Below are 24488 nucleotides of genomic sequence, written 5' to 3' on the forward strand. Positions count from 1 at the left end.
CGTTTTCAAGGTGCTATGGTTAGTTTGGCTGATTGGTTATTCCAGTTTAGTTTATATTCACACCACTCTCATTTGAACGACCGTCCTTTGGTTCTGGCGTAATTATTCTAATGGGTCCACATCAGGGGAAAGCACTGGACCCGAGTTTTGCTCTTACAAGGGCTTATCAGCAGTGCGTATCCAATGGCCTGGCCGGGATTTCAACTCCGGACATTTGAGGCGAGCGTGTTAGCACTACACCACCAACGCACGTTGGACGCATCTGAATTTTCACGTCTGAACAGGCGAACGTGTTCAAGCTTAGGCGATGTGTTTTTGGTTTAGTTCGTTTTCATATCCAGGAACACAAAATGCTTTTGTTTGACGATGCTTTTCAACTGCGCGTAAATGATGTCAGTGCAGCCAGCCATCATGTCGCCCTACATATCCTCCTTATTTCCCAGAAATTTAAAGAATTCAGTAATAGACAGGAACAATTTTTGGCCCACTGGGACATAGCAGCCTGGGTAGAAAGTAAGGGTGAAATTGTCTTAAATTGTATTGCAACTGATTCCGAGATTAAGCCCACCAGGTGCCAAATGACCTCAGCGTAAAAAATGTGTAGCTTTCTTGTGCCCCATTTCCAAAATACTAAGGTGATGATAGCATCCTACGACCCCACAAAGTTTGGATATACTTCAGGAATGCATGCAAAGTTATTTGAAGCTGTTCGGTAGTTATGACTGTGTGGAACGGACACTGCTAACGGATTTAAGATGCTCCGTTCCTTCGGATTGTTGAGCGCATATTCCGCCCAATATGGCAACCACTTCAACCATTCTTATTCCTGTCGCTTGTCTGCCAAAAAATCAGAACACATTTTCCCCTGAAATCGCTACATGCACAGCAATATTTTGCTGCCAGGACAAACAAGCTATGATCTTGTTGGAAGATACTCCTAGAGGACAAATTATTCCCTACTTAACCGTCATAGAAACTGCTCGCTTTGAGATCGTCCTGCATTCCCCTCCGGTGTAAGGAATCTAACAAATGGAACGATCCTTGCACTTGGTTTTTGTCATACGTGGTTGAAAAACTGATAAACAATTAGGTCCGTGGGGAAATTCGTTTGTCTGAAGTTTCACTTGCCGTACACTACTTTTTCCTTTCTGAATGATAGTAGATCCGCTGTGATACAGTGAAATCAAGGCAATCGGTCGATATTAGACCAATGAATCCCAAATCTCTACTTCGTAGTAGAAGTCAGGTTATAGAAAGATCCAACTTCTGTCGGTGCGAGTTCGTTTGCTCTATTTTTACTGAGGTTTCTGTTGTACAATAAACACCATTTCATCTACTAATATTAAAAAAACGACCTTTGAAACTACCTTACAAGATTGTTCATCATTGGAATAAATACACTGTATTTGGTTATGCCTGCGGAGCGGCTCATATAAGTGGCGTAGGTGAAGAGCACAGAGAGGCCAGCACCCGTGTCGAAGGCATTTTGACTCGCCGCTGCTATCCATAAGCCCGGGTCAGCAAAGCTTTCTGTAACAAACAAGCGAAGGGCACATGCTTGCTTTCTACACAGATAACACAAATTAAGTGTTTTAAACTGTGAGTACATGCGAGTTACGATGTTAATACAGGGAAAAAATACAACTAGTGCTGACTAGGACACAAAGCAAAACAAAATAGAGTGGTTCAAGTATTGCGAATCATCACGGAGACAAACTTCTGCACACTGCGATCAAAATATGTTATGATTAGTAGACCCTACTTTTATCTATGTGGATCATACAGTGCATCCTAAGATAAATAAGCATACCTAGATGAAGTATACAAGGTGTCATACACTCGTATCTAAGACAAAGCAGTAGAAGGATTCAACCAGATGATCCATCTTAGAACCGTATCGGGTAGTCATTACATTGGTCAGTGAAATGGGATGAATGTTGACTCATGTTTAGTACTCAAGGAGTTTTCCCTGAATGTACAGTACTGCGCTTTGCAGGTGACCACAAATCGCCTGACCGTAGCTGGACATCGAAGGTTATTGGTTCTTGAATAAAATTAGCTGCGTCGACTGGAAGAGATCTGACAAACTGGACGCCTGATGATGTCATCACGCTATTGCTATTATTGCACATATAGAAAATAAAAGGAAGCCTAAGTTTTGTTCTCTACTGCGACCTGCTGGGCATGTCATACATGAATATTCTGTAGTTTTGCCAGATAAGCATTCCGGTATCCGGTATACTATGAGATCACATCTCTAGTTAAAACGACACTTATCGTGAATCTATAGCTACGAGAGATGATTTACCTCCCCATGCTGAATTGTTTCATGTAGATACAACCACTATACGACAAGTGCGTGGTTATTACAGCTGACAGTGATGATGATGACGATACTTTATATGATCTTAGCTGTGTTGTATGAGTGTACCATGGCTGGATGAATTGTTGACTTTGCCGTACACTCCCGTAACAAATCACCTTCTTCTGCCGCGAGTCGAGCAAGCACACGGGTCATCCTGTTTCTCCGTTCGGCGGATAAAGTATTTCCAGGGGTCACACGTGCTCAAAATAAAGATACCCCACCTGCATATAGTTAACGATTCCTTGTTGTAGAAGATTCATGAGTTTATAAATGAGGACTACTTAAACCGGACCCCAGTTTCGATCGATGTCGATCGCCACCTGTTGTTCATACTGTTTAGGTCGGCTGTCGGTCGTAATCTGGACACTCGATGCACAGCATACCATTTCTTTCAATGATTAGTACCCACAAATTTGGAGTGCTGGCTTCAGTGTGATCACAGAGACAATATTCCGCTTTTATAAGCAGGACACTTGTGAGGATACCTGTAATTATGTAATCGGTTTCTACCAGTTTGCGGGTTTTATTGTGCTCATGAACCTTATGTCAGCGCTAGCCCGAGAACAAGGTCCAGCGAACAAGGTCGCCAGAAGTCCTGAAACTGCTCACTGATGATATGTTTCAAACTCCGCAACCTTTTGCAAACCAGAGACGAAATGATGAGTCTGGAGTTAGTATAATCGGCTTTGATGTGGCGTACTTTCGAGACGCCGCCTAGGTTTGACAGAAAAATTCCCCTAATTTGGGTTAACCAGTTGCCTCCATGGCTTTAAAGTAAACGAAAATAGATCAGTTGTACAAGGTTTTGGACAAACTGATTCAAGATTTTTATATGTGGAGAGTACATAGGCTTGTGGAGGCCCATTGATTGTCCAACAATAATAAAGTTCAGGAATCACCCCAAGTCGGTGGGAGGGAAATTTTATTCCAACAATAATAAAGTTCAGGACTCACCCCAAGTCGGTGTGAAGAGAAATTTTATCCCGACTTCGGCATATGGGCGAGTTAGTGACCAGCCGAAGGTGAATATCAATATTGCCAATAAGAGCGGGACCAGGAGAAGGTTTGCTTTTTCGATCCATTTTATCCCCCCAAAGAGGAAGATGCCTGCGATCACGACTGCTATTACTTGGCAAATAACAGGCCATTGAGGAGCCTTTAAGTAAGGAAAAGAATTGGAACGATACTAACGATGTACCATGGGCACGTGGATTACGAATCTACCCATCTATGACTTATTCCAGTACACAAGGTTCTTTGTGGTATTTCAGCTAAATGCGAAATTAATCACTGGATATATGACTAATAGAGTCGGATGCATTTCTCCTGCTTCATGTTTGGAAAACTTGGATGTATTCGAAGAGACATAGAAAATGAAGAGAGAACGTTTTTCACGCATCCTTGTTGCTACTCTACCGAAACCTTTTTGGAGGCATGCATATGCTGCAAGGTTAGGCGTGGTATTTGATACTAAATCTGGCATTTGCAGTTAATGAGTTTGGTACCTGATGCGAGGACGCTGAAGCTTTTGTTTTATTATTTAAAGTTAGAATAGTCTATAATTTTTCACTTCGCAGTGGAACAGTCAGACTCACAGTAAGCGGAGTCAACCTTGTGTTCTACATGGATTCAAGTTGCACGCAATGCAAACTACTTTGTTTTTAGGAAGAAACGCAGCTGGATTTCAGCTGAAACTCCCGTTTATTATATTCTTCAACTGTTGCACAAAGGCCTCTTCATGTTTTAGTTGGGACGATATTCGAGATATCAAAATACAGTGTTAAATGAAACTTGGAGGCATGCATATGCTGCAAGGTTAGGCGTGGTATTTGATACTAAATCTGGCATTTGCAGTTAATGAGTTTGGTACCTGATGCGAGGACGCTGAAGCTTTTGTTTTATTATTTAAAGTTAGAATAGTCTATAATTTTTCACTTCGCAGTGGAACAGTCAGACTCACAGTAAGCGGAGTCAACCTTGTGTTCTACATGGATTCAAGTTGCACGCAATGCAAACTACTTTGTTTTTAGGAAGAAACGCAGCTGGATTTCAGCTGAAACTCCCGTTTATTATATTCTTCAACTGTTGCACAAAGGCCTCTTCATGTTTTAGTTGGGACGATATTCGAGATATCAAAATACAGTGTTTCAATGAAACACAGTATTGGTACGTTTTGCGAAAACTCTTAGGCAGACTGCGGGAGTACCAAGTGGACCATGTAACGTTACGTACGGCTCTTTGGGCTAAAAGGACACTTAAATTATCTGTCATAATTCATATTTTAAGCAAAATCTTAGTCTCGTCTATTCATCTGTATACAGGACTAGCTTGGGTACGAAGTTATTCCATATTTTTATCTGGTTGAAATTAACGCCATTTTCTTACATTGTCATCTTCGCGGTAGGGCCGTGTCTTTGGAACAGACCAGAAACTGTCATGTTTACATAGCAACTGAAGGAAATGCACTACCTTGGTAGCTGTTTGAGATAAACACGAGAGGGGTTGTCTCTTTAACTAAGGCCCACCATTGTCAGTAGTTTTATTAGGGTGACTTAAGATGCGTTAAGGCAGTGCATTATACCGCTGATGTTACTTTGTGCTAGGATGCCGTAATTTTATATCAGGTTTGTGTGCGTATGCTGGCCACAGATGTCGTTTCGATAAACCGGATGGCAGTAACAGGGCAAAACGTCAGTTAGATTTACTGTTTCATCACACTGAACGGATGTCTCATCCTTTTTGGAAAAGCCGCCCCAGAGGGCGTTAGTGTTACGCACGTCTCGGAAGCACTGTTTTAATTTTATCAAGTTCTCTTGTTTTTCATAAACCGTAGATGACATATCATATTATATCCTAGTGTGCAGCAGCATGCCGTCGTAAGAAATGTTCTCCTAAGATGAACAAGATTAACTAGCACGATATTTTACTCAGACAGATCCAATTAATGCCACGTACTTTACTTTGCGTCTAACAAAAAACACCGATATGAATCGGAATGAACGAGGAACGTTGAATAGCACTGCACCCACAGAGGCCATCCTGAGAGGGCTCATCTGTGCTGGAGTTCCGTATTCCATTAAGATTTTACACAGTTACGCTGTATTCCGGGTGAGAGCGGGGCTTAGGTTTGAGATGACAATAAGAAATCGTCACTTCGGTCCCATTTTTAAAAGACAAGCTTACTCCGACACAAATACCAAGACACACTACACAGGTGGGGCCTTCGGGGAATGTCAGTCGAAGCGAAACAGTCAAGTATGTTGAGCTGCTGCACCATTATGTTGGTAACCAGAAAACATACAGAGATGCGAACGCACAGCGTGTGGGGTGATCAGGAGCAGATTCATCTGTGTGCTGCATTCCACAGCGGCTGGTAAGTTCGACCAAATTTCATACATCCAAATGACACACATAACCCCTTTATCCATAACTGGTTATGCAAGTCTCATCCACACAAAGGCTGTAAATATTCGCCGTTAGTGTCCAGAGTCTTTCTAACAAAGCTTGTCATTCTGAAGAGCTAAAGCGACTTGCTTTAGAGATATGACAGATGATAATATAGCTTACAATCTGAATGGTCATCGGGCAAATTGAATCCCGATAGAATCCATATATTTCATTTGTTTCATTACTCCAATTTTTGGCGAGCTGTGAATTTAACAGCGGTGATCCATATAGCTTCCGAAACATGCATACAACATTCTACATGTTGTGCCGATAGTGTTGAATGAGCAGTAGAGAGCTCTGAGTTAAACGAAGCGTCATTTGTGGTTTCTAACAGCTGGATTCATTTTTCAGACCGGTTTGTCTGCGAACAGAAGTATGTTGATCAACTTTTGTGCGAGAGCTTACTCGCTGTTTCGTGTAATAGTAAAACCCAGCGTTTAGTGGGTGGAATAGCAAGTTTCTGGGAAAGTTGAGAGATTAGAGTAGATCGGGTCGATATAATAACCACTAGTTAGATGGGTTGAACAAATCTTCGCCACCTAACGATTCATTTAGGTGGCAAGTGTTATCTAGTTTCATTTGTGTGACTCTTGGTGAGCAGCAATATCGGCGACAGTTGTCTCCGTGGAAATTCTATATGTGAAATGATGTTCATGCACACGGCTCGTAAGCGCTTGTTACTTTGAAGTCATTCATTATCATCAGCTTGAAGTCCCTGATCTAGGCATATGGATCGATAAACAGTGGGTTAGAATGAAACAAAGGCGACAGTCCTCAGCCACTCCATGCTCTTTTCTCCATTTAGATTAGTGTGGTCCTAACCATCTTCATAACATAGGTCAGAACTCTTTTGCTCTTCAACGTTGTTTGACTAGACTGTACATCTGGCACTAGGGATGATATCCGCAAAGACTACTTTCGTCACAGTGAGTAAACTGAATGCGACCGTACAGACGTAACGCCCGAGGTGGGCGCAGTCGCAGAGACCCCGTCAACCTAATGTTCTTCTTGAACCCAAAATTACTCATTTGTATAACATTTCGGTTTCCAAGGCTAACCCTAATCCTGAAAGATATATTCTGCTGCAATTCAGGTGAACTTTCCATGAAAACCAAATTGGTATGCAAATCTACGTCCGCAAATTTGGGACATTTATATCCCTGTCATACACCATTTCATTCCAAAAGAAAATTTCATGAAAATTTCATTTCTATTCGCCGTAAAATATACATTAATTTTGCTCAGCGATTTCTGTTATTTATATAATCTGTCATACAGTGACAAAACTCTGCAACAATAATGCCGTGCAAGTTCAGTAACAACTCCCACTTCGTTATAAGACCATGTGTTGTGGACGGAGTTCTCTTCATATAAACTCAGTAGTTTGTTATTAGAATGCACATCCGAATACAAAGTCAAGAGATAAAAGCAAAAAAGCTTCGACCCAAGTCACAGTAGAAATACTTTTGGTTTCACTTACCCGTGAAAAATTGTCAAAGATTTCCATCCCTGCCTTTTCTGTGGTCGGTAGTTCTTTGAAGGCGATTGAAACGTACAGATAATATAAGCACCAACCGATGATCACGGAATAGTAGGCGCTATAAAGGTTGAAACAGATATAAGGTTGAAACCATATAAGAGGGCTAGGAAAATTTTCGAGAGATCCAAAGAAGTCGCCACCGGCACACTGTGCGCGGCATATGCGGAAGTACCTCACTAAGGAATTGAACACAGAAGTCTGTATCAGGTTTACAGTTGCAGCGGTCCCGTTGTGCACTCGAGCTCAAAGATGTTCAAATGTTTACGGGGCTCATCGCCACAATTCCCTGATCGGTGTTCAGTTTGACTACAACGAATAGTTTTTCGTGACCGCAGATCCCAAGTCGCTTGGGTCGATTGGGTCCCTGTTCCTCACTGGGCTCGTCGGGTACGCGTCGTTTATCCATTTGCTTGGCCCATCGGTGAGCCGTTTCTCCTTGTTACCATGTTGACTCCACACTTCGTGGGTGACAAGACGCGTGAGTACGCCGTACTTATGTATTTGTAAACGAAGAATGTCCTGCTCGGATTGATTAAAGAGTTGTCCACTTTCAGTTCAGAATCTCGTATGCGACGCAATTAACCTGTTTATAACCTAACAAAATGACGCCTCTATTCACTAAGTTTCACGTACGTTCGGAAGAGTAACAGTTGTTTGAAAAAAGGAGCTTGAGTGTATGGCTGAGCAGTATGACAGGTACGGTTAGTGTAGCTGAGTTAGCTGGTACTAGATTTCTTTAATTACTTATGCACAAAAATGAGCTACTTCATACTTTAGGTCGGATACTAGTCAGTTCCACTGCAACAGCTCACGGTGAGGTACAATCAATTATAATATTTTGGCTCGCAGGTCATCTTATTCATCGAGTTTCTGTGGACGCTTGGAGATTCACTTCCGCTCAGTATATGCAACCTAGTATCAGAAATGCCCCCAAAATTCATCGTGCAGACGTCAAACGAACTATCTGGATTTTATCGATGGCATCATTGTGTCGTGTGATCATTTCCAGAAAAACAGAACTTCACAATTGCACCATACTATTTTCCTACTGAGGAAAGCTGGTTGCGTGTCCGTGGCGGTTGCGATCAGATCTCTGGGACCCAATCAAACGATGGATACATCACACTCTTATGTAAATCTAGCCGGTGTGATTGATTTCTCACATCGTATTTTACATACAGAGCATCTTTAGGACATCCAAGATTAAAACTCTCCGACAAAACTACCGTCTTAAAGTTAGGACATTTGGTGATTGTCCAGGATAGTCATCTTGCCTAAGTCAACATGTGGACCTCGTGCAACGTCGCGACGTATTTTGTATGAGAGATTAATACGCACCACACGTGATCACAAGCCAACAAGTTCATCCATGAACCAGCTGGTAAGAAACCTCTGATCAGACTGCAAATTCGGTCGCTCAATTTACTTACTTGCCTATACGTATCGGAAAGTATTCCTTTTCGTATCACTATTCAGTCTGTCAACGATGGGCAGATCCACGCAATTCCATGTGCTCCACAATGTGATAACGATCTCACCAGTATTTCAGTTTGCCTGCCTATTCATCGCCATGTCAGTTCATACTGAACGCTGAAACACCCGGTCAACAAATGCACCAATCTTGTGAGATTTGCCTATGACCAGATAGACAGAACAAATTTAAACATCTATTTATAGAACAACAAGAAAAGGATACCAACTAATAGTTTTTTGGAATTCTTGAATAGATCTTTCTGCAATTCAAGAATTCTTGGACGTGGTTATTCACCAATTATTCGCCACCTAGTTTTTTAACGTTGATCTTGCTAACCTGATTGCGATCCACGAGGAAAGTAACTCTGAGTATTGAAGAATTTTTTTCTTCTGAATTTATTTCCTTTCATGCCTCTCGGTAGTTGGTATTATCGCTCTTGTTTCAATCGGGTGGAAGGTGTTCAGATTTCAAACTACATAGCTGTCTTGTTGTTGCCTCCGGAAAACCTTTGGATGTCTTAAATTTGTATGTACTTTAAGGCTTTCAAATGTATCCGAATTTTCCTTTCAAAACAACCACCAATTCTATGACATACTCTCGGTTTGTGAAGCTTTTTATACGGTTTGCTGTAAAACTTGAGAATGGCCTATCAGCTCCGTATCTCATTTATCAAGTGAACAGTATTTCACCGCAAGTTCAATTCCAACTTAATGCATACCTCGTTTGTCACTGCTTTTTCTCATCCGAACTGGAGCACACCTTATGAAAACTTTGCGCCACTTTCCAGTCACTAAACTTCACCCACTAAACTTTTGTATACCGATAACATCACTGTATTATACTAGTTACATCATACAAGTAAAATTAGTCACATTTTCACGAAATAGATATTACGGTTTTGTCGTTTTCTTCCTGCCGATCGGAAAAGCTTTCTTGTTCAAGTAATAGCAAAAAAATATAGAATGTATCCAACCTGTAATGAATACCACAACTTTTATCAGACAATGGATTCATTTTTGCAATGTATTGTGGTTTCAAGAAATCTGACGGGATTTTTTATTGCTTTGTTAAACAGTGGTATCACACGTCAGGGCAAGGTATCACAATGCAAATTGAAAAAAAATTGAAGCCTCAAAAACGGGATGTTATCTGTTAAGATGTGTTAACTACACAGCTGATAGGAGCCAATTTTACCAAACAAATAACTGCATGCAAAGCACTCCCGTACTTCGGTAGTAAACGACAGCTTACCTGATAAAAAATGCAGTCACTACGATCCACCCACCAAGCCAGACAAAGTAATTTCCCATGAACTTCCGGTAGGATACGATTGGTGAATTTTTCGTAAAGCGACCGATGGCATACTCGACCAAAATGACAGGTATAGACCAAAAGAAGAGGAGTATTGCCCACGCGATGTAGAACGTAAGGGAACCTGGACGAAACGTGAGCCACATGAGAGTTATCCAGTGATAGATGACTTAACAAACCATAGCTCATGTGTGTGTACATGTAGGACGTCTGTAGAAAATATGTTTAGTTGGGTTTAGACATGTAGGACACAATAGCATAAGGGAGCATTCGAAAAAAATTACACTGAGAATTTACAGCCATGAGTGTGGGAATTACGTAAGCTCTTACACTGATTGGGTCCTGTGTGATTTTAGAGAAGCTTTTGAAATTTCGTGTATCACTCATTCAAGTCATCCTCCGTAAAATTATATTTTTAACGAATTTATCTTTGGCTGAGATCATTTTATTTTTGGCGTTCGAGTTCATCCATCGACGGACAAAATGGTCGTCCAAATTACGTCATAAGCAACACTACAAAAGCTTTCGCGAATTCGACCTCTTTCCAGATAGTGCGCACATTGTGCGATTCTTTGATAACCTCTGAGGTTGGTTTGTCAGGTGGCGTTCCACAATGCGGTAGCACCAACGTCGGCTTCTGAGAATTCTGTGATTTGCGATCTGTTATGGTTTTCATGACACCCTTGTTTTGTTCGTCACATGAAACGTGAGGGTCAATAGTGGGTTGAGTAGGCTTATTGTGATAACAGGTGGTACTCGTTATCATTGAATAACCACACAGCAGATTCTTCCGATCTCGCGAAACCAATTCCACTGCACCTCTGGTATCTTTGCTTCTAACTGTTAAATGCAGTGTGTTAGTTCACAACTTCTACGCTTGCCTTCAACAGATCTATTTCCTTTCGTTGATTCTTATAAAAGATTCACCCTGCTATCAAAGAGAAATCGCTAAGAATCATCCAGTTTATATATCTAGATATAAAAACTAATTACAAAGGTCAGCACCCAAATAAAATTAACCACCTGTCATCCGAACATTTTACCCCATGTTCTGATCAAATGCGATAATAGGAGGAAATGTTATGGATCACTAGCAAGTTTATTCTTCTGAGATGCATTATGTTGGTCTACGTTCTAAAGACTTTAAGATCCTTCAAGGTTCTATGTTTATTCTATGGAATCTCTCGTAACCACCATGGTACCAAAATGAGGAGGTCCCCTACTAAGACACGGAGAAATTCAGAGTCTCCAGTAGGCAAATATGCTTTTCTGTTACAAGAGACAATAACTGTTATTCTGTGCTTACACTTGTGCCCCTTCGATTCAGTTCTGTAGACACCTACTAAGACACGGAGAAATTCAGAGTCTTCAGTAGGCAAATATGTTTTTCTGTTACAAGAGACAATAACTGTTTTTCTGTGCTTACACTTGTGCCCCGTCGATTCAGTTCTGTAGACGTGCAAACTTCGAGGAAAAGTCTCCTTTGACAGGAACATGAAACTCTGATCCCCTCATTGTACTGCTTTTGTACACCTTGGAATACGATGGAACAATGTAAATACTAATTAAATGCTTACATAAGATGACTAAAGACGTACCTCTGTAGTAACTTTGTGTAGCCAGAATCCGAGGGAATCGCCATATATTTCCAGTTCCTACCGCGCTGCCAAGACAAGAGATGACCGTTCCGATTGCCGACTGAAACATCGTCCTTTCGTCCTCCATTACGCGAAGTTGAATGTCATCAACCGTTGATTCGGACTCCTTGTCAGTAGCAACCTTGTAAGTGCAAGTATAAATGGCGAGAAGTGGTCACTTTTTAGTAATCATCTACGATGAGTCCCAAGTATTGATAAGCCATGAAGCTGAGCCCACCAGCTTTCATAAGCAAATGACTCCCTGTTGAAAAATTATCGTTACTGAAAGCTGGTTCCTTCCTAAGTGGACAATGAGATCATCTGAGGTGACCATGTTTTCCCGGAAAGACTCTCCTATCGGAATGAGTTCAATGAAGGAATCCAAAAAGGATTTCAGCTGGAGCATGACGAAATAACACAACAGTGGTATTCCGAGGTGGGCTGCTCGAGGCTTCGACCAGCGCGCGTGACTTTCAAGAGAAGGTTGATCGGAATTAGAAAAAGATGAGAAAAAGAGGCTAGACTAACAAGTAGCGTTAACAGGGCGTCAGTTTATTTGTTAAGGGAATGTGCCGTCACTGATAGTTTGTGACTTTCTCCAAGAGTGAATCTTTCTGATCACTCGAGAACAAGTAGCGTTAACAGGGCGTCAGTTTATTGGTTAAGGGAATGTGCCGTCGCTGATAGTTTGTGACTTTCTCCAAAAGTGAATCTTTCTGATCACTCGAGAGAGGAAAACTACATTGTTAGGCGTGGAAACCATACCAGTTCGAGTGACTGAAAGAACCAGATTTTGGGGCTCATGCACTTGAGTCAAGCCACCGGATCGCAGGTTGCGTTATCCGATCAGTCATCTACGAAATCTTTCATTGGCCTGTACTTACGACCAAAGAGGGATATATAGCTATATTTAAAGGGTGGGTATAGTCAGGCGCAGCAGCAGAACTGGGAAGAACAATTAAGTTCATACATCTGCGAAGAAGACCAATTACTATGGTTTCTGTGTTCGACAGTAAGGTGTATCGACTAAACATCTCAGCTTATCGGAAAGATAAGAAGTCATCCAGGATGCCAATTTGCTTCTAAAAGCACAAAATCTCTGGGCTGTAATTTAACAATAGAATCCAGGGAGAGATTTTCTAGCCAGCCAGTTTAGCTAGATTTATTAGATGCTGAAAGCCATGTAAGCGTACCTAGTCAAGTCAGACAGGAAAATCGTGCCGTACGCTTTCATACTCATCCACAAGGCTGTGCAGTAGTTCCTCACTCTTTTTGACAAATAAGGTATAACAACGACAGTAGTTGCGCCATTTTGTTCAGTGTGCGCGTAGAGATGAAAAACCTTACGAATTTGCAACGAACTTTAACCCAGCAGCTCAATAGCCAGGAATCCCAAACGAAAATAACCAGGGCCACGCAATTACTGTTAAAGGTTCCAGGCTGGCATTTGCCCTCCTCGTAATTATTTTCACTGTATACAACTTCGATACAACGTACTCGTGGCAGCAGTCTGTCGTGACAGCTTACCAAACTCTTCATGTTTACCCTAAACAACTGCACATGCCGTCAAGCTTGCATCGTTCAGCCAGACCACTCAGCATATTCCAATAGTGATCATCATTTTATTTTCCATTATCGAACGGTTTAGCATTCTCCGTCTCCATATATATGGCTTATGAACGCAGGTAGTAAAAGGGGCTTTTGAAAAGCAATTTCTCCTCGACCTTGAACTTTGTCAGTTCACTCCATAAGCCGCTTTATCACACTTGTGGTGTACAATAAATGTCAACAGACTTGTCATTCGTGTTCTGGTACAGAGAGAGCTACATCCCCCACTGAAGGCGCTTCTCAAACCGCAGGTAGCATTCTTCAAGACGAACATCTGCGTAACTCACAAACTACAGGCTGAGGAAAAGCTTAGTGGTACGAACTTAATATTTTGAACGGTTACCGATTTTTCACTGGACGTACAGCAAGGCATCACATGTAGCTTGCACCCCAGTTACCATTCGAAAAAAACGTTCACAGGTGTGAACAGAATAATTAGGAGCTGTAGCTCTGTATCTCTCGTGGTCGGTAGTCATGCACTATCATTTGAAACTTTGTAAAAAGCTATTTTAAACGGACTCATCTGCAAACCACTTATCCAATGGACCGTTTTTGCTTGGTCTAGATTTATGACCGAACCTACAGGAACTGACACGAAATCCGTTCGAAGTAAACCTTTAGATGATAAAAGATCTCTACCGTCTCATCATAACAGCCAGAAGATATAAGTTGCATTTTTTCTTAATCATTTTACGTGCCTTCTTTAGTCGTAGGCATATAGCATTAGAAATCATTAGGTAATAGGTGTGGGAACAACCAACAAAGTACATCGAAAGAGAGTAGTAATCTGAAGAACAGGGTGGGTACGATTACAAGGCGGTCCATTTGCATGAATCAATCGTTTTTGTGAATACAGTTTCAGCTACCGAGATCTTGTCAACATCATTTCAAGGAGAGTCAGTGGTTCCGGGTTTCTGCTGGGTGACTGGTGGGAGCCTGAGCAGGGTTGTGAACGTTCAATACTGTGCAGATCCTAAACTCATCGAGTGGGAGGTAAATATTCTGGTCCCGGTCCAAAGACTTTTGGTCCTACATTGCTTGAAGTATTACCTCGACTGGCATCGCATGCTGAACAACCTCCCACTGTGCGAATTATTTGACTAGTTATCTGAACATATTACTACAAAGAAGATTCTACTGCATATTTCCACCGTGCCGCTTGAGGAAATTTTGTTGTGCATGTAAAACTATACTTTTGGAATTGAAGAATATGCTCATAGGCGAGTGGACGGCGTAGCTATGATTTTTAATCGTGACCGTCCTGATCAGCCTTTACGCGAAGAGAATGAGTCAAACAGTAATCCAACATCCTCATTTCACTTGTATTTTCCCAGAAGGCATACAAGTGAGGATGAGTCCAATCACGTTTCACAGGGTTGTACTGATCTGAACAACTAACGTGCCCACTGAATGGAGATATGTTAGAACGAATTACTGTAGTGGAAAGCTATTAGGAAAAATTCAATACCTTGCACGTACAACCAAACCTTCCAACCAAACCATCACTGCTTTCTACGATGTAAGACTGTTCATATCTCATACAACTTTAAGCATAAACCCAAGTTCACCGTGCGGCTCACTTACAAAGCAGCAAAATTGAGGGACGGTTGTGCTTCAAAATGATCATGTCATAAATTCACTTACAGTTGAGATGACACGTGTATCGGTTGAACTGGTCGGCGTCTGTTTCAACAGATCTCGCTACGTATTATATATCAGTTGTTACGGTGCTTGTAGTACAACGATGGCCACATCGAAATCGAGGTCATCCATTGCAGAACACATCTCTGAGATAGGCCACGTGGTTGACCCTCTTCTCACTTTCACCGCTATGTCACGCAGTCGAAAACCGAAACTGTCAGCATTATCTGAACTAACATTGCTAAGAGCACGTTTTGTGCACAAAATCCAGTGGTCCAAGCTGTTGAACTACCTTGGATTCGAACTCAAACCATTCCCTACCTCATAGTAGGGCTCTTTGGATGCTTTAAACTCGCTGTTGATAGGTCTACTACATGGAATTGTCTGAGACTGAAAAAAACAAATAGGAATGTCAACATCTCCCAACTCTTGACTTCTGGTTTTTGTGATCAGATAGACCAAGGGGAACTGGTTTCCAAAGGCCTCTTCCAGTCCCAATTTTCTATCACCAGCTACCTCTTAGAAATAGCGTGCCGCGAAAGAGCACGCTCAAGCAAACGTCAGCTATGTAGATGATGTTAACTACGGATCGAAATAAATTAGGCTAAAGAATCATTCCGTTTCAGTGAGCTCTGTTCAACAACATATGCTGTGTTAGCCGAGCAGATGACATTAAGCGCTAATACATCCACAAAATAATAACCGTACATTGATGGCTTTGATGTAGTTTCTCTGGTGTTTTTGGTAGCATACCTGAAAATCACTAACGTATAGATAATAGCCTCAAGGGTGACGAAATTTAGAAAAGGGTTGTTCAGCTTAAGATAAACTCTTTAGCTTAGTGGAAAGATAAATGTTTTGAGCCCGAGGAAATCGGGAGAAAATGAACACCTTACGTGAACGCTATTGATAACGAAGTATCTGTTTTCAAGTTAATGCTTTGTGAGTGAAAATCATACGGCTTGGATCAATGGATGTAGGCAGCGGTAAACGGCGAGAGTGTTTCACAAAAACTGTATCTTAAAACGGATCGATTTTTCGCTTCTTTCCAAACGACTGATCTACTTAGCTTGATGTAGCAACGAACGTAAGCTTACAGCCTAGATGGATGCGCTTGGACGCGCAGACTGGTGATTTCAGTTTTTCCCCAAAAGGCTCCACTGGGTGGACATGGGAGGGAGTAGGTGCCCCTGATATGGAATTAATAAAGTCTTTTGTTCGCCGACCTATTCGTCACCGACTATCGGTCTTGTGGGCAGGTCTGGTGAATAGCACAGTGCGGGGATATGCTAATTCAGCTTCCTCAGCTACAGTACAGCTAACACGTCCGAACTTGAAATTGTGTAGTCAGAGTGGCGTGCATAATACCGAACGTTTTGTTGTTGACACCCAATTGGTCTCCATGTTTGCGTGTTCCGCTTCTGGTAAGTACTGTCTGAGGTGACCGAAATGCCGAGCAATAAAACGCCCCCTAAAGTGTGTTCGTTCCCCATTCTAAACCAGCCAATGTGAATTACCTAACCTTCAAAAGATTCAACTACTTACTGCTCAGTTCAAGGTACTTCAAGGTAACTAGTTTCACTATCTTAACTACATAACAGTGGTTCCCGAAATTAAAAGTAATTATAAAAAAAATACGAGCAGCCACTGTCATAAACTGTGTAAAACTGAATAACTGAATAAAGAATACTAATTTTGAGCTTTCTGCCCTGCATCTTCCGGAACTCCATATCGGATGTAGTTTTACCGATCGTAAAGTTGTACGTTCTTGGCACACGTTATCATACCGTGGTTCAGTGTCACTCTTATTTGCCGATACTTGGATTCAACACAAAACGACTGATTGGTCACCAGACAAAAACCGTGCAGCATGTGCGATTCATCCAAAAAACACTAACAACGAATTGGACAGAGTTACCTACACGGAGATTTGGAAGTGCAACAGCCGATACTACCCTATTGTGGAAGTTCTGCTATGGAAAAACTCACCTCTCCATCGCTGAACTTCTCAAAGTCTTGGACATGGGGTAGCCCATCTGATATTGGCTCAGAGTTATTCAACACCGTTTTCCACATTGCGCCACGACCTCAAACTGCCTGTGCCTTCAGAATATAAAGATTCAAACAGTCCAATCTTATCCAACCAGATGTCTTACATCCCGTTGCTGTCTTCTCAACTAGTGACCAAGGTCATTGTAGCAAGTGGTGTGTGCTTGCACACACCCTTTGCTGAAGTTTGATCAGCAGAGCACTACCATATGTCATACGGACATTCTATCTCACGTGGCCCTGCAGCTTGTTGGATCAAATTTTTGTAGTTGATCTATCGTGAAACAAAACGGCTTTTGGACGTCTTCGCCGTTATGCGAATTTTGACAAGTAGAGAGCGAAACAACAATAGATGTCTTCCTTCAAAAAGTCTCAAGAAGAGGCTCTAAGTTCAAGCTAGTCTGCACGAATGTGGAACGGTGCGAACTGGCCTACGAGTCAGGCCTTTTGAGAAATAACCTGTGACTTCATCAGATTTTAGGCCCAAAATATTTCTCTATTTCCAGAAAGGCGGGATGCACTGGGTTCACTGTATTGTAGATGATAATGATTTCCTTATTTCCAAATAAAACCACCCACTCAGGAAAGTAAAATAAGCTCTTTATTTGTTAGAATCGTCGGCTGTGTAAGTAGAAGCATTATCCTCTACTCCCTCAAAATTATTTTGGATTGAGTAAGGACACAAATAGTTGGGGGGAAGTTTTTGTTATCAGCTTCCTAATGTGCGGCCTAATATGAATGTTAGAGACAATAATGTTTTAAAACATGGCGGTTTGGAACTGGTTAAACGATTGTTTAGAGAATGAATACCTGTGCGAGTTGCTTACCGAGTTCGGTGAACAGATTAACAGCTACCTGTTTATAGTGAGTATGCCCATTCTTTACTGATGTCCCGTGTTAGTACCATGCAGTCATTCAGGAATTTTCACGTCTGACCGCTTAGAAACTTGTTTTACTGCTTCTGCTGGCCAAATCCCCTCCAAAAGCTGTTTATTATCTGATGTGACTACTATCTTTGTCTTTCCAGCGGTCTTTCAAACTAGATGCAATTGTTTATCTAACTTTGGGAACCCTTCGTGCACAATAGTGTCACTGGCGCCAAATAGGAAGCAGTCTTTTCCCGCAGAATGTCTGCGTTTGATTTTCGTCTGAAAAATCTAATCGCTATGATGCGAAATCGAAGACGCGCCAAAGTACTGAGGTGTGTGGATTTTTACAGACAATGAATCCCTAGTAGAAACATAAAAATGGGTTCGGACCCCATAAACTTTGGTGATGTTTCAACGCCATCTACAAATTTCTGGCTGATTTATCTTTCCTGGCGAATTCCGGTCAGTGTTTTCCGAGAAGTTCCGTCACGACAGGGATTTCGTTCCTACTGGCGCTGATCAGAAAGACCTGCTTGGTCACCAACTTGAAGCTCTCAGTTTCTGGACGATGAGTCTGCCGGCAAATTGGTAAATAAGAAAAGCTAATCTGCAATTGGTCAGTGCAGCCAGTTTTGGTTACAACGCTTTTTCGCCAAAGTTAACTTCTTCTTTCTTCACCTGGGCGCTAACACTACTAAAACTATAAACGAACGTATGGTCATTTTTCACACTAGCTTTGACTCCAACATATTCTGAGTCATTTTCCAAAACAGTAGCCTGGTCTTGTAATGTGGATATGTGTCTGGAGCCACCACCGTATTGTGGTGATATGGTTTCAGTGTTTCGTTTCTCCTGCGAACTAAGCTAGCTGGAGCTGAGTTCTTTAGGTTTGAATCTTAACATTGGGACGACCGAGGAACAGTCCTCACGATCTACTAATCTCTGTACGACGGGGAATGGTTTTTCCTAATGATTTTGTGGCAAAGTTGTGCTATCCGGTGGGACGACGGTCTTAGATATTTCCCTCGGGAAACTAGCTTATCCAAATTGACGGAATCAGCGATGATATACTCCGTCAAAAAGGATGGCTCAGAACAGGTCGGCTCCAGAGTCTGACAATAGTAGCCGAAGGTACTTTAAGGATGCGAAATTGTTTGACATAAACAATACGGTGATGCTCAAAAAGCACTTGATGACTGTAGTAACATTTGGAGTTAGACTTCCACGCATAATTCTTTGCACGAATACGCCATGCCTCCATTGCTTCTTAGGCCAAGCTGTGAGGTCAAAATCTCGGGATGGAGAACCGAACTAAGTCTCTAAAGCTCTGTAGAAAACCTGAGATCATCACTTCAGTCCTGAGTTCCAAGTTAAACAAGTTTTGAAATATAGCAAAGAATAGTTGGACTCATAATCTGATAACAGACGACAGAAGCCCGTGTCCAGTATATAGTGCGAAATAAAATGCATGCGTGACACACCAATTTCGGAAGGGTCAGATATATGATACACAGTCAGTAGATGGATTAATAACGTCTTTCAAATGTGGGTAATAATTTAAACCTCGTGAACTGACGGACTGAACAAACCAGTGCATGCACATGTGCGGATGTACTTGAATAAAGTGTGTGGAAGCATAGGGGTATGCGTACGTATGTGAACAAAAGACTATGTACAATAAAGAGAAGGACGATTGACACAAATATGCCAACGGTGATTATAACAAACAAATAAGGAGCATCTCAAAGGAAGAAAGCGTTTTTTGGTGTCTTAAAGCACAAAACGATGGATCCTTCTGCACAAGGAAGAAGAGGACACACTTGAAATGATAACTATTGTTTGTGCGAAAGAACTAAAAATTACTGAATGCACCTCATCGTCAGTGAAACCTGGCCGGTAGATTAAGGAAGACCGGTCCTGACGTCAATTTCTATTCGGGTTAAGGCCACACGAATCAGACAGCATTAATCTGAGGTTGATAACTATCTAACTATGGAATTCGAGGGCAAGTTCCGCCTTTTTATTGGCCCGTATACCCCCTAACTTCACGACTGGACGAGAAGAACAAAGTCTGCAATCAACCGTCGAACCTGATCAGATCCGTGACATTAAATTACCCTGTTTTCTTGTTAGATGTCCTGAACGCTAGGCTTAGCAATGACCCAGAGATTTGGAATCGGAAATGACGGAGACGATGACAAAGGTGGGAGGACGTGTGCAAGATTGACTTTTGTAGTAACAAACACACTGTTCAGTGTTTTGAACGTTTGATAGGCTACACCTTGTACGGTGAGGAGATATCGGTAATCTACTGGCCGCAGAGGTGATGGCCCGGCCAGTGCAATACGCATAACTCTCTCGTACTTCCCAAAGTTAGTGTCAAGCTTGGAGAACTGTCACGTGGATCAACATGAAACATATTCAGGTTGTATGAAAGAAAACTGAACCATCTAGAAGAATTCGGATGCTGGTTAACAACGAATTCCCAATCAAACTTCGAATCTACTGGGAATGGATATGAAAGCATTCAGGAAGCTACCGTGGTGCATTTGTACTAAAGCAAGATGGCAGCAGAGTTTGAGGGAGTGATTAAGGAGTGATTGAGGGGAGTGATTAAGTGGCTCGACTGGTTTGGAGTCCATCAAAACAGTCCTCGAACCAACAAATACAACCCAAGACATGTGGACATAAAAATCTGGTGGGATCAGAGGGTTCAGGAAATGGGAATGTCCGATAACGTTTTCTCTTGATACACAAGCGAGAACTGATTGTTGTTGAGGTAATCAAGGATAATATTTCGAGTTTCATGTACGACAATGACACCAGTTTTGACCGTTAAGTTGAAAATTTCGGACAACACTTTAGTCGGCTCTTCGTCCCTAAGCTTAAGCCATAAAATGTGAGTTTAAAACCATTCTCAGTTTCTGAAGTAATTCTATGCAGTTCTGTCCTGGGTAGCCATCGGCCAGCGGGACTAGATGTGTCCCCTTCTCTGTTATTCATGGGTGCTAGTAAGTATCTGTGTTTTGTCTTGATCAGGTTGTTTAAAATAATTTGGGAACAACAACCTATCCCAACGTCCTGGGGCCGATCGATAGTTGCGGCTTTTTGAAAAAGGACAGGCAAAATAACTGCGCCAGTTGTGGTAGGGCGACTGGCCTTAATAATACTGCTGCTGAACTCGTCACACAGGATGAGCGTCCAGGAGCACCAGGCAACCAGGTAGAGATGCAAGTGATTGAGTAGGGTCACACATTTTGCCGACGGTTTTCCTTGACTTCAAAGGCGCCTTCGGCTCAGTGGAATAGTTGGCTAATTTAGATACACTTGAACAACGAGGAATCCTCCCAAAGGTTACAATAATAATATCATTTAGACTCATATTTAATGTAGATGTAGTGATTGTATTGAGCTTTCCAAGGTCATCCCCATGACTTGGACTAAAGAGTCAACCAGGGATAGCCCTTCTCCTTTTTTTGTTCAATTTTCCCACTGATGTAATCATGGGGTGTACCTTCCATGAGATCGCGATTCTTTGTGTCGAAATCACGTCTGCACTGTGCGGATGGCGTTGTTCAGTCAAAAAATCCTGATTATTGTCGTTGACAGTAATACCAGTTGAAAACACCGGTGCAACCCCTGTATGCCTGTAAATTTATCTGCATGAAGCGTCATAGGAGAACGGTGATAAAAATGGGACAGGCGGGGTAGGGACAAAGGGTTAGCCTAATATAAACAATCAAGTTGCTCAGGCCTCTAACAATCAATCGGATACTATGGATGGAACATCACAGCATGAAAGCCACTGATATCTGTGTGACGCCATGTCGTTCGGAGTCTTCAGCCAAGCGCAGGCAGTGTAACCTAAACCCCAAGTCGAACAGCACCAACCGTTTCCAAACTTTTCATAACATCTATCATTTTTAACTGCCTTGTTAATTTCTGTTCACCACTATGTTTCGAATGCTTCGAATTTGATACGGAAAAGGGCACAAGGTGCAGCCTTTGAGTGAAGCGCTGTCCGATTCACCAAAACCCGTCTCCTGGTCAAATCATTCCGAATCCATCGATTCCGGACGATTTCAGCTAAATTTCTGAGACACCGGTGGTCACAGACCCGATGATGTGTCGTATAATGCGCCCGAAGTGACCAAACCTCACAGCAGTAAAACAATCGGTCTGTACTGTGGTCTGACCCGTGAGACTCGTGTGTTGACTTCATCTGTCACACTGCCGTCAGAACTAACGCAACACCCGGGGTAAGCGTGGCGTTCCACGACTTTCAGTGTTCGTAAAGACTCATTCAAATACTACATTCTGCAGTATGACTGCACTTTGTGGACACGTGCCGAAGTATTGGATGACTAATTGGCTTTTCTAACAATGCTTGGGCCGCCTACTTCTTGCCATTATTGAGTATAACTTAACCTCATGATTTTTCCTCATTCATGTGCTTATCTATGTACTTTTAAGCTCCACTCGGTTTGCTCATCTGTACCTGCTACTCACCTTGCCACAAAGGCCGCCCCGTCCGGCATGTGATTGTGTGTGAATGTGCGCGTTCTGGCCCCGTTTGCTGAACGTGCCTTGACTTGTTTTCTCTTGAGGTTCGTGTGATCAAACGGCCAATGCGAATCACGAGACTGTCATCGGAAGGGACGACTGCAGCCTACACTACCGTTTGATGCGCGGACTTTGACGATACACCACGATAGTCAGCGACAGGCTTGTGCATTTATTGACCCTACGGACGTGCACAGTTGAGGTTTTCTATATCCGTAGAAATTTGAGCCCAATTCCGTATTTGGGATTGTCGAACCTATGCGTTGGAGACCTGAACAGCCATCTGTAAATCGCAAATAGACAGGGCTATCGCAAGGAGTGACCTGAAAAACGGGTTTTTGAAGACCTGACTGTATTAGCTTCACTATTTTGTCAATAACGAAAGTGAACAAGATAGAGTTTGGGCAGCCTAGTAAGACACCAATGTTGTGGGAGTTCTCCAATTCCATAAGTATGTGAATACGAACATCGCATGAGATTCATGAACTTCTGAGTCATACCCTGCAGCGCAACTTTTTGAGAACTGGACGGTCGAAAGAATCGGACACACTCCTGAAGTCAGGAAAAAAACAAGACTGTAGGGTGACCATACGCACGTCATTGCTCCAAAACTTGAAGGAGTGTGAAGATGAGGTTCATGAAGCCACTTCCTAGCCGGAATACTGTTGGTTTTTACCGGATCCGATCTTCAAGCGCCTTCGTAAGACGACATAGAATAAACGACACAAAGGGTGTAATCACAGCCGGGGTTGAGCTAATTCATCTCTGATTGCTACACTAGCTCCTAGGATCCTTTTGGGAACGGGCACCACCCTCGACCAATCTCAGTTAGTTGAAACGGTTTTTTCGATCAGACAGAGACAAATACTTCAGACAAGCACCGATTGATGCTTTCACCTCTACCTTTCGACAAAACGAATGGAAGTTCGTCAGCATCTGCATTTTGCTGACACAAGAGTGAAAAAGGTATTCAATTACGCTCTGAGACACCCGGTGTTCCTATAGAATTGAATCGTTGGTCAGGAATCCCGTTCAGTAACTGCGGGTGGCCAGTTGAGCTGTTTTTGAAACTGTTCAACGGGCCATCAGTGACTGTTTCGCTCACTGGAGACTTCTGTGGGCCTGTAGCGTGTATCCGTTGGAACAGTTTACGCAGGTTCCCAGTATTTCTAGCCTCCTTAATCCCATCAGTTTTTAGAAACCCAAGCTTCTCAATCACCACATTTGCCCTTTTACCGCTGAACTCTAACAGTTCGTCAGTCTGGAAGAACGAGTTTTCGAGCTTCGAACAAGTTCAGTGTGCTTTCATCTAGTCCATCGCGCAGTTCCTTTCCACAAACGGTGCAGTGGGTCTTTTGCATGGCTGCGCGTACAACCTTCTAGTGAGAATCAAAAGTTTCAGAAGATATACTGTTCGAAATAGACTTCAGTAGATGGTTTTGATAGGCCTGGTTCACACTACGATCTCAGATCTTCTCAATGGCCAGTCGAGTTGTGTGCATCCCATGTGTCACTGAAAGACTCACCGAGAGGCAGCAATGAACAATCGAGTGATCCGAATCCACATAGGTGTCTTAGAACGAGCTAGAGCCATTAACTGACCCATGCCACCTACAGTTGATGGCGATAAGGTCTATCCTTGTTGGAGGTTGGCTAGGATGCGTGAGGCACCATGTGGCCAAGGACTTCGGCGTTTCGGAAGTCAAAACTACACAGCGCACAACTGCAGAAAGTGCCGTTGTCCACGTATCTCGATTCCATTCTCAGACGACCGATCAGTTGACCCTTCAGCAGCGATAGGTTTAGTCCTAATTACGAATTTATGTCTCTCGCTGTGACAACAATCTTTGAGTTCTTTGCCGCCTCAATAAGACGCTTAAAAGGTCGTAGAAACTAACTGATTGTATCTGAGTTGTCGGGGCAAAGGACCGCTTCAAACTGATGCATCGGTTCATATCTTGAGATTCATAGCTGACCCATATAA

At 42.4% G+C, this 24488-nt stretch overlaps 1 protein-coding gene across 1 annotated transcript in view; it reads right to left on the reverse strand.

Annotated features, from left to right (window-relative positions):
* T265_08892 (hypothetical protein) overlaps nt 1–17099 on the reverse strand; it is a gene marked incomplete at both ends in the record, with an annotated part of 30164 nt that extends 13065 nt beyond the window's left edge. The window contains 8 exons of the mRNA XM_009174820.1: nt 206–276; nt 1368–1650; nt 3320–3521; nt 7293–7410; nt 10078–10261; nt 11595–11916; nt 15345–15407; nt 17013–17099. Of these exons, the coding sequence (XP_009173084.1) occupies nt 206–276; nt 1368–1650; nt 3320–3521; nt 7293–7410; nt 10078–10261; nt 11595–11916; nt 15345–15407; nt 17013–17099 (1330 nt within the window). The remainder of the gene's footprint in view (nt 1–205; nt 277–1367; nt 1651–3319; nt 3522–7292; nt 7411–10077; nt 10262–11594; nt 11917–15344; nt 15408–17012) is intronic.
* Nucleotides 17100–24488: the final 7389 nt, after the last annotated feature.

The sequence above is a fragment of the Opisthorchis viverrini genome (assembly GCF_000715545.1).
Source record: "Opisthorchis viverrini unplaced genomic scaffold opera_v5_244, whole genome shotgun sequence".
Classification (NCBI taxonomy): domain Eukaryota; kingdom Metazoa; phylum Platyhelminthes; class Trematoda; order Opisthorchiida; family Opisthorchiidae; genus Opisthorchis; species Opisthorchis viverrini.